We start from the raw sequence: 15,517 nt of genomic DNA on the forward strand, positions 1-15,517 counted from the left end.
TGGGCGGCCAGTTAACTCCACCGCAATATACACATCTCTCTTAAAACAATACTTCCTGGATATATCATCAAGTATTCTTCCTCAACCGCCCCTCTAAACATCCCCCCAATATCCTCTCACAGCTTGCATTTCATTATTCCCCCAACATATACCTACACAGCCCACATGTCATTAGTCCCCTACATATACCAACTCAGCTTACCTCTCATTAATCCCCCACATATACCTGCACTTCCTACATCTCATTAAATCCCTCACATATACCTACACAGCCTAGAGTAATCCCCCACATGTATCTACACAGCCCAGACAGTCTATATCTTATTAATTCCCCACGTATACCTATACAGCGTACATCTTATTAATCTCCCTCCAAAAAAAAAACCTACACAGTCTACATCTCATTAATCCCCGACATATACCTACACAGCTTACATCCCATCAATCCCCGACATATACATACACAGCTTACATCTCATTTATCCCTCACCTCACATATACCTACACAGCCCACATCTCCTTAAATCCCCTACCTATACCTACACAGCCTTCATCTCTTGAATCCCTCACATTTACCTTTACGGTTTGCATTTCATTCAATCGTTTCTAGAGTCATTACTCATTATATTCAGTGGTTATCAACCCATGTAGAACCAAGTGGTCTTAAGATATCCTGGAACAAGTAAATGGGCTATCGTTATTCAAATTATCCGTTTACTTGCCGTGCAAGAGAATGATCTCAGCTGTAATTCGCGCGACTCTGTAAATGGTAGGCGAGGAGTCGTTGTCGTATTTGACCCTATTTCGCTGCCACCATATTTCAAGCTCCGTTTCATTCACAGTGTTAGACACTAGAATGTAACTCTAACCTATAGTCTAGTTAATGATCGTTAGTAATCAGTGCATATTGTAACACTCTGCATCCAAATTTTGAGGTACCGGGGATGCTTGTCGTACCTTTGGGGTTAAACAGCAGTTTTGGTACCTTTTAGTGTGTTCAGAAGGTTTACAGCAGTACATTTTAGGGTATTCAGCCGAAAAAAAATATGACAAGAGAGGTATCATTTCTAAAATTTAGAAATGGTCTCTCTTAGGGGTGGAAAAATTTCAAGCGACGCCCACAAAGCCGGAATAGGCTTTGAATTAAAGCTCATGTTCCTGCTTCCATGAAAATACATGTTTGAAAATATGGCAGACTTATTTATTTTTCTATTCATGTTTGAACAAGATCCTCTGATGGAACCAACCACTTCTCATCCGAACAGATAAACCGTGTGAAGATTCATTATGTAACGTTTAAAGGAACAAAAAGTGAGATTTGTACAATTGCCTCCTAATCGTGTTCTTAGTTAAACGAGTCAGCTTCAAGGACAAAAGAGGGGTGCAGTTTATATTAATCGTCGTCCTTGTCGCTCTGGAGTCTTCAAATCACCAAAAACAAGGGTTTTGAACGCTAAAATCTTCTGCGGCAATGTCAGCGGTCTTCCACCTAACCAGACGCTCCCAGAAACTCTAGCGTAATAACAGTCTTCGCGGCAAACTTCGATTTGCCATATTTCACACTGTTGGGTCTGTGGTCTTTGAGCATGAAGTCGTTAGTGTTCGTGAATGATGTCCAACTTTAGCAACAATAATCTTCTGGGGAATCAGAAGAGGCGTAATTTTATCTACAATCCTGTTGCAACTCGATCAAGAGACAGCAGTGCGTTTACAGGTCTACCCGGGAGTTCAACAAGCAGTGGAGTTCAGCCACGAGCCAACATCAACCACGAGTCTCCGTACAAAAAATTCAAACGTTCTCATTGTTTGTCCGATAAAAAGGCTGAGGAGATAGCTGCGGAGGAAGCATGTCGCGATCTTCCTCTTGATGTTTTTGATGAAGAGTTTGATGCTTTAGAAGATGATTGCGATGAAGAACTTTTGTCAGCAGCTGAACAGCTTGATGAATGCGATCGAGCTGCATCCATGAAGCTGGAAACCCAGAGGGTTAATCCTGCCGAGTTGACTTCCAATGTACCCTTGAGAAACGAAAATTTTAGCTCTGCCAGTAAAGATGTATTTTATTCTTCGCGTCTATCCCCAGCAGATTGTTCTGATGAAATTGATGACACTAAGAATACTCAAGAATATCTTGTCAATACATCCTACTCCAGTTTTAGTGACACAGTGGGTTTTCCTGTCAACAGTACTAGAGAATTTCGAGCGCCAATTGTGACACATCCAGAAGAGGATGCTAGTGTGAAATATGCCAAACCATTGACGAAAAGTGACTCGGTGTTGCTTTCATTTATTGACCAATGTAATGGATCAGTTTCGTTAGCCAGCGATCACACAAGAGCAAACAGTGTTGGTAAAATGAACATTCTTAACAGCAGCAGCAGCCGCAATACTACTGTGACAAGTCACCCTGGAGATGGGCAAATGGAAAATTTGAGAAAGGAGATTGAAAGATTAAAAGCAGATTTTGCTGCTGCAAGCTCAAAGGTGAAATCACTGGAAGAGGAGAAATTCGGCAAAGATGGAGAGATCAAGATTTTGCGGGATTCCCTTGAGCATTATCAGGCTGACGAGAAGAGGAGGCAAGGGGAAGAAAGAGCTGTGCAAGAGCAACAGGCCAGAGAACAAAGCCAACATGAAAAGGAATTAGAGAAACAAGTTGAAAACTTAACTACTCAAATTCGGTTCAAAGAACGAGAAATTTCACAAATGATTGAGCAAAACAAGAAAAGGACGGCTTCTTTGACTGAAGGCAGTAATAGTAGTCCTAAAAGGAAGACTGTCAATCTGAGTGAAGTTTTTCCAACAGGCACTTCATTTTTCCAGAAAACATCTCCAGAGAACCAAAGCAAGTCACCCAGGTGTATAAAGCAGAGCTCAAAAGATTTGAAAACTCAAAGCAGACAGAACTCACAAAGACTTTCTGAGGGAGAGAATTCTGAAAATTCAGTAGTAAGTGACAATTCCAGTAGCTCACCTTCTCTAGAGAGGATGAAAACACAGCAAAGGGAAACAAATATCAGTGAAAAAGAAATTGTGCAGCTTCATGTTCAGAGTACACTTGAAGTTGAACTTGTTCAAAACCTTTTAGCACCACATGAAAAAGAATTGCATCTTCTTCATGATCCAGAAAACAAAACTTTCAATGAAGGCAGCATTATTTCACTTCTGTCACTTGATAGACCTTTTGCAAACTCTCATCCTGCTTTGCAAAAAACAACTCTCACTGAAACAAATGTCTCGCATACTCTGCGGCTATTTGAAACTCAAGGTACCTCAAAAATGCAGAGATCTATGGGCACTGTAACACAGAAAGATTGTTCAATTAGCGGTGATAACACTTTCGTGATGCAAACTTTGTCTGAGCTTTTAAATCAATGTCAAGTAGACAGTGACTTGAAAGGCACGACACCAACATCAAAATTGAAAGCTCATCTTGATGGTCATTTACCTAAAGCTGTCAATTTCGTTCCTTTACTCGAGTGCCACATTTTGCATTACATTGAACAGAGAACAGAAACGAGTGATGACAACATCCTAAGCACTTGTTTGCCCAGAGGCTCTCCAACACAAGATTTTTCAGAACTGAAGGATGGCTTGGGGTGTGAAAGTGAACATGCTAAGAATCTTGCCACCTTGCAGACAACAGCTTTAGTTGCACTGAGACTTCTAAACATTCTTGTGCTGTACAGCTATGAAGTTTGTGAGTGCATTTTAAAGTCAGCCAGAGCATATAGTGATAGCAGTGAAGATGACGATGTCAAAGTTATGGAAAGAAAAGGCGAAACAACGAAGGTAGAAATCTGTCTGTTCTGTGTGTTTCTCTCTCTTCAATTTTGAAACATCCAGCAGTTGGGTGAATAAAGAACTCATATCAAGTAAAAATTATTCTCAGAACAAAGTTTAACAGGACTGTATAACAGTCAGTAAAGAGAATTCATGTTTCTTTATTGGGACCTTCAGGAGTGATCCTAACAGTGATTAATCCTTAACCTCTCTTTAAGAAATTGAAAACATGTACCATGTTTCTATTGAGTTACAGAAACAGAAGTGGAAATTTGGGAGAATGAGAAATGCTGTGGGAACACAGGCTGCAGGCGATTGTTTCCACAGCTTTTTTGAGTTTAAATGTCCCATCAGGCTGGTGCTTATCTCCAGTTTCTGTAGAATGAAGTAACTAGGAGTATTTGTACCTCCCTGTGGATGGGTTGCTAGTCCATCGCAAGGTTACCTTCAGCAATAAATTTGCCAGTACCCAATTAGTCACCTGGGTGGAGAGAAGCACTGTGAGAGTGAAGTGTCTTGCCCAGTATCCCCGGCTGGGACTGAGACCCAGACTGCGCAATCCGGAGGGGAGCACACTAACCATGAGGCCACTGCACCTCCTGACCTACCTGTGTGGAACTTTTAAGAAGTAGAAATTAATAATCCTCCTTTTACCACTTGAAAGGTAAAGCAATTTTCCAGATTTGGCAAGCAGAGTACAGGCAAATTATATTGTATCTGCATCTGTTATTAATGACATGTCTTTTTCCTGTTGGTGTCTTTTTTCATAGAAGAAGATATTTTCAAGTAAAGAAGTTGAAGGCTTTTCTCAGCATCCACTGTTCACAAGTCATAATATTGCCATCAAAAAAGTGATTAATTCTGAAGTGTAATATTTTGTGCAAAATATTTTTACCTTAAATATCTTTTTATGTAACACCATTTTATGTGTGCTTGCATGAAGTATTATGTTGTTTTAAATACCAGTAACTAATCATGAAAAAAGAAGTTTTGTTTCACAGTTTTTTCTAAACATCATGGTTTTTCTTGACAGAGAGATGCTGTATACTGCTTTGGAAACTGGGATAAGTGATGCATACATGGGCTTACATAACTTAATTTACCCTTGGGTTAATGAGGCTGATTTGGCCTCTAAGAATAAGATATGCTGAATCTTTACTGAGAAGCAAATAATTACAGGGCTGCATGTCCATGAGGACCATAACCTATAACACCTGCTATGGCTGAGTGTGCTTCATGGGCTTTTGATGTTTCAAGTGAACTTGCCTGTAGTTGATACAATTTACACATAAACGAACAAGTTTGTGGCGGGTGTGAAGGTCAATGCTACAGGTGAATCAAAATGTAATGACAGCCCTGTAATATTATATACATGTTAAAATGTGGGGAGAAAGCAACAACAACAACATAATTACCAGGTGTGCACCAGTGACCCTAGGGGTACAATGACAAGACAATTGTGCTAGATATTGATTAATTTGCATTTCTTCTTGAATAATTCTTCTTTTGTTTATCCAAGAGTGCAGGTGTAAGTTCACACAGTTCAGATTCCAGCAAGCAAATGGTAGAAGTTACTACTTTGAAAGGTGTGGTGGAAATTGTGTGTTCTCATGATGTTATTGTCAATATTTGTTTTGTAATTTGCCAGTCTGATTTATATAACACAGAGATCTTGCATTATAGTGAAGCTGATGTATTTAACAAATAAAGAAGCCTAAGCCGTGTATTACAGTGATAAAACACGATGGGTATTTGAGAGCATAAGGGAAATGTAGAAAACAAGCTGCATTTCTCAAGTGTTCTCAAATGTCTGGAGTTTTATCACAGTGTAATACACAATTTAGGCTTCTTCATTTGCTTTATGATATAGAGGTAATGTGGCGGAAAACAATAAAACACGCTTTTTCTATGTTTTATACTCTGATGAAACATGGGTTTTTGACCAATCAGAGTGCGTGCAGGGTCCTATCTATATTATAAAAAGTTTATATGAACATGTAGTTGTAAAGAAAGTCTGCAAAAATTCAGTTTCCATGAGTATTAAAACCATGACCAGTGCAATTATTTTCAATTACTATTCAACTGAAATTGTTGACGCTTTTGTCTTTGTTTGATAGAGGAAGGAAACAGTGAGCCTATTGTTCAACAGACAGAACTGCTGGGTTACTTATTCAAATTGTTGACACCTCACCAGGTCAGTGGGTTTATCAAGTAGTCAGTGTATCTAAAATATATCCAGTGATTTCTGGGAGACAGGTATGCTGACCTTGTACACGTATATCAGCTTAGCAGGTTGCATATCTCACTTGCACATGGAGACAGTGTGGCTGAGTGGTTAGAACGCCAGATTTGAAATCCGTAGGTCCCGGGTTCAAATCCCTTCTGACCGCCAGCTGATGTTGTTCTCAGTAGCCCCGAGTTCAATTTCTTGGCTACACTTGTAAATAGCCAACTGGTCTGTCTCCCGCCAGCTTGGATTCTTAACCTAGTTATGTTTATTTGAATATTTATTTATCATTGTTTGTTTACATTGGTCCTGAAAAGCCCCAATGGGGAGTGGCCGATAAGTATACAATCATACAGACTGTATACATTTTATAGAATAGTAATCCTCAATAATTTCAGGTAATTTATTTTTGGAATGTCTCAATTTTCACAGCATTGTAGAGATACCTTGTTTAAATGTTGCGATGTTCTCCTTTGCTTAGAGAGAATCTATGAGTGTTGTTTTCACTGCTCTACAAGTCTTAACATCTTTGGCACAAAACTGTGAAGCCAAATTCTACCCAAGGTTTGTGAATACCATACTTTGAGTACTGTTTGTGTATGCCAGTACAATTGTTTAAATATTGGAGATTTGTTGCATAACTTAGCTTGCGTTGAAGTTTAAATCAGGCCTTTTGATGAATAAATAGGCAGTGTTTAGCTCATAGCCAATGCTACATGTGGAAATTACATGAAACAAAAAGGGCTGCAGATTTCCTTTTAATTTTAGTTTTGCAAAACTGTTGAGGAGACCTCTAGACAAAAATAACATTCTTACCTGATTAATGTGGAGGTGCGGTGGCCTCATGATTAGTGCACTCGTCCCTGGATCGAGCGGTCCGGGTTCAAGTCCTGGCCGGGGACACTGTGTTGTGTTCTCGGGCAAGACTCTTAACTCTCACATTGCCTCTCTCCACCCAGGAGTATAAATGGGTATCTGGGAATTGTTGTGGAAACCAAACAAATTGTGGGGGAGTGACCCGTGATGGACTAGCATCCTGTCCAGGGGGAGTAGAAATACTCCTAGCCGCTTCATGCAACAGAAATCAGGATAAGCTCCGGCAGCTATGAGCCAGTCGGCTCCAAGGCTTCACACTCACACCTGATTAATAGTATTATTAAGGTTGTTAATGATGCCTGTCTGCCTGACAGCATGGTTAATAGTGTGCAGAAAAGTTTTTTCTATTGCTCTTGGTTGAAATAAAGGGTTACTTTATTATTTTAGAATGCTGCCATTACTGTCTGACAGTCTGCTGTCTCAGTGTCTGTCTAGAGACTGGAGTCTCAATTCTCTGTCTTTGGTCACGTTGCTCCTTACTCCTCTAACAAGACACAGTGGTATTCTGAAAAGACTATGCTCTAAGTCAGGTAAAACATACTACTTAACAGTGGGATCCAGATTTTTCAAACTTCCAACCGAATGAAAATTGGTTAGAAAAATTGGATAGCTAGAAAGAAATCAGGAGTGCAATTACAGTGTTCGACTGAGGAGGGGAAATGACATTTGGTATGAGGTATCGGGAGGTAAGATAAAATGAGGGTTCGAGAAATCGGGATTCCACTGTATTATCAATGATATGAAAACTCAAGTGCTAAGCTACATCTTTGACAAGCATATTTCTCCTGTAGAAAGCAAATTGTAGTAATTTTGAGTTCTCCCAATTTCACTAAACATGTTTGCATCAGGCAATAGGTTTTTTGTTTTTGGCTTGCAAATGTTCAAGTTTAATACTTGTCTGTTGATGCACAACAATTTACTGCAGTGTTATTAAATTTCAAACTTAAGCTCTTTTGTTTTTTTTTTGTGTAAACTAGATGACTGCATCTTACTCAAGATTTATCAGGGATGGAGTTTCACACCTGATGATGTTCCTGTCATTCATTATCAACAAGTTCATTTACAGGTAAGTTTTATTTGATTGAAAAAAGTGCATATAAAAATTATGAGAATCTAGAATTTCTTAATTTCACTTTGCTACTCAAAAGCTTCAGACCCTGGTGCTTTTACTGAAATTTTGTAATGCATTTCAGTCATTTAAGCAGAGTTTTTGTTTGCTAGTTTTAAGGCCAAATGGAAATTTGGTACTGGAACTCTTGAAACAATAGAGCAACTCGGCCAAACTGTTGGGAAAAGAACTTTTGAGTGCAGTCTCCACTTTAGACTCTTACAACAAATGGTGACCAAGTATTGTCAATGTACGCTACCCAATAACTCAAGAACAAGCCTTTCCACTTTTCAGAAAATGATGATTCAGGTTTTAATGCAATAATACTCAATTAGCAAAGCTGCTGTGCAATGGTGACTAAATATTTACAACCATATTAACAATTGCAGTAGCCTCATCTAAAAACCTGGTGTTTTTGCTGGAGGTCTCCCCATCCTGCTTAGGTTGTTGTAATTAATAAAGACTTTTTTAATGGTAAATAAATAATGATGATGATGATGATGTCAATGAACTTAGCTTCTTAGATTATCCTCACAGCTAATGCTTACTTTTCCATATTCAAATGGAAACTAGTATTAAATAAACATGAGCTGAAAACTCAGTCATGATCATTCCCATTGCATAATTTTTAAATATAGTTAAATGAAATCTAACATAGTTAACGACCAGGAGCTAGTCTGGTCAGTAGCATTTTTATAGGCGGTTGTTAGTGTCTTGGCTGTCTGTGAGCGTTTGGTTAGCGTTTGGTGCATTCTGTAGCATTTGATATAGTTCAATGAAATTTTACATAGTTTATGACCAGGAGCAAGTCTGGTCAGTAGCGTTTTTGTAGGCGTTTGTTAGTGCCTTGGCCATCTGTTAGCATTTGTTTAGCGTTTGGTGCGTTCTGTAGCGTTTGCAACAGTCATATGGTCGTGAGAGCCCTGGGCTGACATTGTCCAGTGGTATTTTTGGTTAGTACATGTGTTGTCGTCCCATGTGCTCGCAGTGTGTTCATCGCTCTGTTAGTGTGGTGTTGTGGATTGAATTATAGTTTAGCGGTTCTCGGCATTCCCTCCCTATCCCCCCCTCTTTTCAGCATTTTATTTTATTTTATTTTTTATTATGTTTTTTTTTCCACCAATGCCATCTGGCTTGAGTGTGACGGGTGCCTGTAGGGTCTTGGTGCAGGGGGCTCGTGGCTTGGTTGCCGGTTGGGCAGGCCAGTCAGGTGTTCTAGCGCCTTGGGGATGTGACTGTGGTTGCAGCCCCCGGGCTTCGTAGGCACCTTCCCTCCACTAGCGACTTGGGCATTAAATAACATCATAATATCATTATGTGTTTTGCATACATGTAGTAAGTGATTTAGATTACAATTGATCATGTCAGATCAAAACAATTGCACTAGGTAGGTGGAGTTCATAAAATAATGATCAGCATTTATTTGTTTTTCTTCCTTAGATTGTTGGGTTTGTTAATAACTTGCTGAAAAACAGTGAGTCGTCAACCTTGTTATTTCCTCTGGAGAGTGAATGCCATTGCAGTCTTGAGGTGAAAACATTTTGCGGAAGACAGCATTGTTTTATTTTCAAAGAATTTAGTGTCTTTACTTTCTTAAAATTCAAAGTGCATTCAGTAGATGGAAAGGGTATTTAACTGTCATAATTTATTATGGCAACACTATGACAAATTCATGTTTGGATGCAAAGTGTTGTGGATATTCTTTCCCATTGGACGTCACCTTTCATGAACATGCTTGACTGGTTATATTTGAGTTCGGCAGTTTTTGCTCAAACGTGTTAAATTAGTGAACACCAGGAAAGATGAATTTACATCAAAGTATGTTACTGCATATTGGGACAAACTCTTTTTTCTTTTCTGTTCTGACTGAATTATCAACTCATTTTGCAGCTCATCAAATGCCTTGTGCTGATGCTGAACAGAGTAGTCAACTCCCTCAGCAATTCTTCAGCTGAGTCTCTAATTAGGCATGCAAAAGACAGGTGAGTTAATTTCTGTCAAATTAAAAAAAAAAAAACACAAGAAATTGAACCATTGTTTTATTCTGTGTTAATTTATGACCAAGGAGAGGCATGGTGGTCTCATGGTTAGTGTGTTCGACTCTGGATTGAGCAGTCTGGGTTCGAGCCCTGGCTGGGGACACTGTGTTGTGTTCTTGGGCAAGGTGTGTAAATGGACACTGGCAAATTTAATGCTGAAGGTAACCCTGCAATGGACTAGCATACCATCCAGGGGGGAGTAGAATTACCTACCTAATCTATGACCATCATTTTTAAAATTCTACATAGCAGTATTATTTTGTACCATAGTCTTCATCTTATCTCAAATGTGGAATTTTTCAAATTTAAATTTTCAGCTTTAGTCTGATGTTGTTGCGGCAGGGTGTTTTCTTATTGTCTACTTTATGTCTCAATGATCGTCTTTTTGTTGAGCATCGAGTTGAAGTGGAGCATCAGTATATCCATGTTGTCAGCAGTGTAACGAGACTTTACAAACAGATTGCTGCTGTAATTTCAGAGGCTGAAGGTAATATTAATGTACTGTAACACAGTTAGTTTACAGTGTAAGTTCAAAATATTAATAAAGATAACTGAGATTTGAGGATCCATCCCAACATCTCCCAGTTTTGATGTAATATATCACACACGAGAGATGGTGTTTCATCAGGATATCCAAACACCAAGAGGAGAATTGAAAATACGACGTGCAGCAGAGTATTTTTGATGAAATTTGAGGTGTTTGGATAGCCGATGAAACGCTGTCTCGAGTGTTTGGTATATCTTTTCAACTGAAACAAAAACTATGGAGTAAACAGAGGAGTAAAATCGTCAAAATATGCTAATTAAGACCGGGTATCCAAACCTCCTTTGTGATTGTGATTATCTTTGTTTTTACTTGATGAATTATCAATGAGTTTGGGAAGTTTTTTCCATTTAATCTCCCGTCTGTTTGACAGTGTCTTTTTTTTCTGACAGTGTCTTGTTATGGTAAACAGATGTTGATCACCCTTGGTAGTTGAAAATGTGATATGACTAGGTTAAGATTTGTTTAACTCCAGGTCAATAAGTCTGTGTTTAGGTGTGGGCAGTTCCTTTATAAGAGAGGGAACTTTAATTTAAATTATGTTCAGAGTACCTCTTACCTCCACGTGCAGAATTTTATTGTTGCCATAACCTGGCATTACTTATGGTGGATTAGAATTTCACTTAGGGGGATACTTTATCAGGGTTGAGGACTATGCAACAAAGCCAAAGACTAAATTCAACTTTTGATCTACATGACTGCCCGATACACCCACTCGAGAAAAATGAACTTACACTGTACTAAATTAGTAAAACTGCATGGTCTCAAACCATAAAACTACTTGACATTTGATAACATGTCACTCATCACCATACCAGGTAAATGCCACACAATGAAAGAGACATGCTCAGGGGTTTCATGAAACATTTTCAGCAGGGTTACAACTGGTGTCCACAGGCAGGCAAAACGTTTTGGGCTGAGCTTCTTTATAAAAGAAAAACTTTCCTCTAGTCAAGCCAGGCAGGCAAAATCATCCTCACAGCCAATCAATTTGCCTGGTGCCCAGCCCTTAATTAACCCCCGCTGGTCTCTTGAACAGCCAGATTTTCTAGTGGCTTCATGTTATTGTTCCAAAAAATGTGTGCAATACAATTTATTATATTGACAACCATTTGTGTTTTGAGAAAAAATGTTCTCTAACTTATTTTACTAGATTGTTGATTTACATTTTTATTATTGATTGTTTGATTGTTTGAGAGTACAAAGAATGATTGTAGTGCTGTGCACACTTGGCAAGGACAAACCTGTTAAATGATGGGCATACTTTGTTTGTTTCTTTGCTAGTTCTTGCTGTTCAAGAACTTGTGGATTTTGAACACGTTGATGGAATTGAATGGTCACAAGAGTCCGAAGATGAAGAAGATGAAAATGTTGAGGGGATGGATGTTGTTGAGTGAAAGAAAAAAAACTGTTAAATAAACTGTGGACAGGAGTAATAGTTTAAAGCTAAAGCAGAAAGGTTGATGCCTTAGCTTCATTAGTTTTACACTTGTCTAAAATTAAACCAGGTGGTATAGTCCGGTCCAGTGCCTCGCAAGTGACATACTTGCAATGTATTGATCACCATTTAAGTCCCTCACTGATCAACATCCATTTTACTGCTGAAAACTATTGAACAAAACCATCAACAAATGATACTTAATCTTACATTTTTCATTTTTGAGTTCCTGTTAATAAAGGTTACCATATACCTTAAGATCACTTTTAGAGGTGTGTCACGTCCAAGGGATGTAGCAATTTCGGTTTGAACTGTAGACGCCTAAACCCCTATATCAAATTAAAGCTTATAGAACTGGCTATCACATTATACCAAGAATTTTGAAACAAAGTATATTGTCAAATTTTTTGCAACCTTGAAATGTGAGGGTTGGAATTATCATATGGGTAACTTATGAAAGCTACAAGTCAAAGGGAATTTGTCCATTTGATCTCAAATTTGGACAGTGGCTAGGTTGTCATATAAACAAAAAATGTGTCTGGGAATTTTGTATTTCCAAATAGTCTTTCTCCGAAAGTGATTTTTCTATAGCCACTCCATATTTTTTTAATCCTATTTCGAAAAGTTCTGCAAATTTTCACTGAGAATGAAAATGCCATATTGCAAACATCTTTCTCTAGCACTTTTGGTCTGGAAACTGAAGAACAAATTAAATAAGTGAAAAACAACATTCGCTTCAATTTGTAGCTCTCAGGAGGTGATTTGGACGCTCGCAATTAGGGGTCGTAAAAAATTCAACAATTCATTTTATTTCAAAATTCTTGGTATAGTTTGTTAGCCAGCTCTGTAAGCTTTAATTTGATATGGGGGTTTAGGTATCTACAGTTTAAACCAGACGTACTACATCGCTTTGATGTGAGACAACTCTAAAGGTATACTGTAACCTTAAGGGCATTATGTGTGTCCCTCCTCAGCAGTGGCTTCCTTCAGTTTTAATACAAGAATGTTTTTGTTGTTTTGTTGTAATGTTATTAGAGTCTTGGTACAGAGGGCTTTCACTTTTCATAGATAAATTACAAATCAAAGAGACTCTCTTTGCAGGGTACCTTAAAGATAAGCTAAAATGATAAATTTTAATTTAAAGTATTGCATAAAAAAACCCAAGGTTTTGGGGCTCATAGGGTAGAGTCTGTATATACTGTAAATATGATAATGTTTCAGCCTAACACCTTTGGCTTGTGTTTTTAAAAGGAGTCAACTAATAGTTACAAGTTGATGTATAAATTAGCTCTGAGGTAATTTAGCATTCTGGAAATGGGCCATGAATTTTCTTCTGAGTGTTAGCCCTGGAAAGGTAAATGTTTGACCTTGACGTCTTCTGTAGTAAGTCACTATATACAAATACGAGCCCTGAATCTTAGAAAATCTCACCCGAGCTTGCTTAAGATATCCTTGGGTCATAAAACAGCTTTTTTCAAAATCTTGTAAATTATTATGAAGTAAAGCTAAGTATAGGATGCAAGGCAAGGGAACAGTAAATAAATTTTTTAGTTCATTGGCAATTTTTATTTTTTATTGTCTTTTTTGGTTTTTCAATTTTGATTTTTCAGTTGATTGTTATTTGTTTTGTAAAACACCTTTGGATATAGTATATTAACATTTTCATAATGAAAACGTGTGGAGCAGTGGACATAAAGCTCACCTCCTACCAATGTAGCCCAGTTCTGGTGCCATATGTGGGCTGATTTTGTTGCTCAGCCTGATTATAGGACCTGGACAGGACCTACATGAAAACCAGCTGGAAGTGATGTAGCTTCCTTTCTAAAAGTTGGAATTTATTACTATCACACAGCATTTTCTGTGAACAGTAAAAGTTTGTAGCTTGCAGTTATTCATCCTAGCCTTACACTAAACTTGTTTTAAGAATCTGAACTGTGATAACAATACATAAGGAACTAGTTTAGGATTTGAGGAGAGTTAAGGTTAGACCATTATATTTTTGAAGGGAACTGGGCGATTTTTCTGACCTAGAATCCTTTTTTTCAGGATCAAGTTGAGCACATTTTTTTTTCAATTTGTTCAACATGGGTCTTTCTGGCTCACTTTGCACAATTTAATTTTTTGTCTCGTTCCAATTCGTTTTGGCAATTGCTAACCCCCAGGCAATTGCCTGGCCAACCCCCAAACCCAAAATTAAAAATATAAATGGTCTTTTACATTACACACCCTTGACACACCCCACTACCAACCTCCAGGAAAATGCCCATGCATGCCTTGCGTGCATTATCGTTCCCAGAACTCTTCGCAAGGTTGGTTTTTGGCGGTCAACCTGTTGTTTTGCTGCTAGAATGGTGTTCGCTCGCATTTTGTCCGTTATAGTTCGGGAAAAGCTCCCATTTCAACAGCTAAACTTAAGTTTGAATCGGGCTGTTGTAGCGTGTGGATTTGCCACTCGCAAACAAAAGCCAACGAAGATTAAGCGTCCTCCTACTGCCTTTCAGATGTTTGCTAGTGCAAACCGCGCACGCTTTGCCGCAGAAAATCCTCACAAATCACCGCGAGAAATCCAAAGCGCTCTGTCCCACGAGTGGAAAGAAATGTCAGAAGACGGAAAGAGCCCTTACAAGAAAGTGTACGCGGAAAAAATGGAGATTTATAATGCTCCTCTGAAGAAGTTACCGAAGAAACCTCCGACAAAGTATACTTTGTTTCTCCAGGAGAACTATGCCAGGGTCCAAGCCCAGTTAAGTCCTGGATCAGGGGGTCCTGCTGTTATGTCAGAGTTGGCCAAAGAATGGAACAGCCTTTCAAACGAGGAGAAGGATCAATTAGAACAGAAATGCGCCAAGATGAAGGAAGACTACAAGCAGCAAGTTATAGAATTTGGAAAAGGATTGACCGATCAGGAGCTTTCCTTCCTCAAGGAGAAACGAGGCCAAAAGATGCAAAAACTCGCTAAAGAAATGCGACAGCTCTTGGGGTATCCTAAAAGACCGATATCTTCTTATTTTCGTTTTACGCAAGAGAACCTTGGGGAATTGGAAAATGAACCCCTGGTTGAGCGCGTGAAAGTTCTGGGACAGAAATGGAGGGAGATGACCGATGAAGAGAAGGAGGTGTACAAGGAGGAAAGCCGAAAAGAACACGAAAAATACAAGAAGGATGTGGCAGAGTGGAAACAAAAGCACCCGAAAGCTTTACAAATGGCACTTTCAAAGTAAAAAAGATACTAAATACTTTGAACTTGAGTTTTCCTGCCTCCTCCTGAAAAAAAAAATAAATGGGGAGGGGGGGGGGGGGGGGCGTGATGTTGGTTTCGTGACACTCATATCGTTACTAATAGTTCATACTAGGTTAGGATGAGTTCTCTCCCGAACTTCAAAGTTTTCTTAACTACATGACAGCTTTGCCACATTTAAATATATGTAGATTACCTAGGATTATTAGTTGTAAATGTTTCAAGCAGTTGTACCATTATATTACCTGACAACTCAACCCACCT

The 15,517-nt window shown here is 38.7% G+C and overlaps 2 protein-coding genes across 2 annotated transcripts; both read left to right on the plus strand.

The window, feature by feature from the left end:
- Nucleotides 1-1,112: 1,112 nt before the first annotated feature.
- Nucleotides 1,113-13,577, plus strand: LOC145484191 (uncharacterized). The gene is made up of 11 exons (XM_081462821.1): nt 1,113-3,792; nt 4,554-4,634; nt 5,303-5,369; nt 5,901-5,977; nt 6,492-6,574; nt 7,274-7,416; nt 7,864-7,952; nt 9,435-9,524; nt 9,885-9,976; nt 10,351-10,520; nt 11,862-13,577. The coding sequence occupies exons 1-11, from the start codon at nt 1,609-1,611 to the stop codon at nt 11,972-11,974; spliced, it is 3,189 nt and encodes a 1,062-aa protein (XP_081318947.1). The 5' UTR covers nt 1,113-1,608; the 3' UTR covers nt 11,975-13,577.
- Nucleotides 13,578-13,940: 363 nt separating this feature from the next.
- On the plus strand, nt 13,941-15,296 carry LOC145484196 (transcription factor A, mitochondrial-like). Its single transcript, XM_081462825.1, has one exon. It carries the CDS (start codon nt 14,364-14,366, stop codon nt 15,234-15,236), a length of 873 nt encoding a protein of 290 aa, XP_081318951.1. The 5' UTR covers nt 13,941-14,363; the 3' UTR covers nt 15,237-15,296.
- The last annotated feature ends 221 nt before the right edge of the window (nt 15,297-15,517 follow it).

Source organism: Orbicella franksi, chromosome 4 (genome assembly GCF_964199315.1).
Source record: "Orbicella franksi chromosome 4, jaOrbFran1.1, whole genome shotgun sequence".
NCBI lineage: Eukaryota > Metazoa > Cnidaria > Anthozoa > Scleractinia > Merulinidae > Orbicella > Orbicella franksi.

Bases quoted from the DNA above. Each gene is read 5' to 3' on its own strand.
- LOC145484196 (XM_081462825.1), top strand. From the start codon at position 14,364: ATGGTGTTCGCTCGCATTTTGTCCGTTATAGTTCGGGAAAAGCTCCCA.
- LOC145484191 (XM_081462821.1), top strand. From the start codon at position 1,609: ATGATGTCCAACTTTAGCAACAATAATCTTCTGGGGAATCAGAAGAGG. The intron at 4,635-5,302 runs GTGATTAATTCT...TGTTTATCCAAG, and splicing joins ATAATATTGCCATCAAAAAA to AGTGCAGGTGTAAGTTCACA. The intron at 6,575-7,273 runs GTTTGTGAATAC...TTATTATTTTAG, and splicing joins GAAGCCAAATTCTACCCAAG to AATGCTGCCATTACTGTCTG.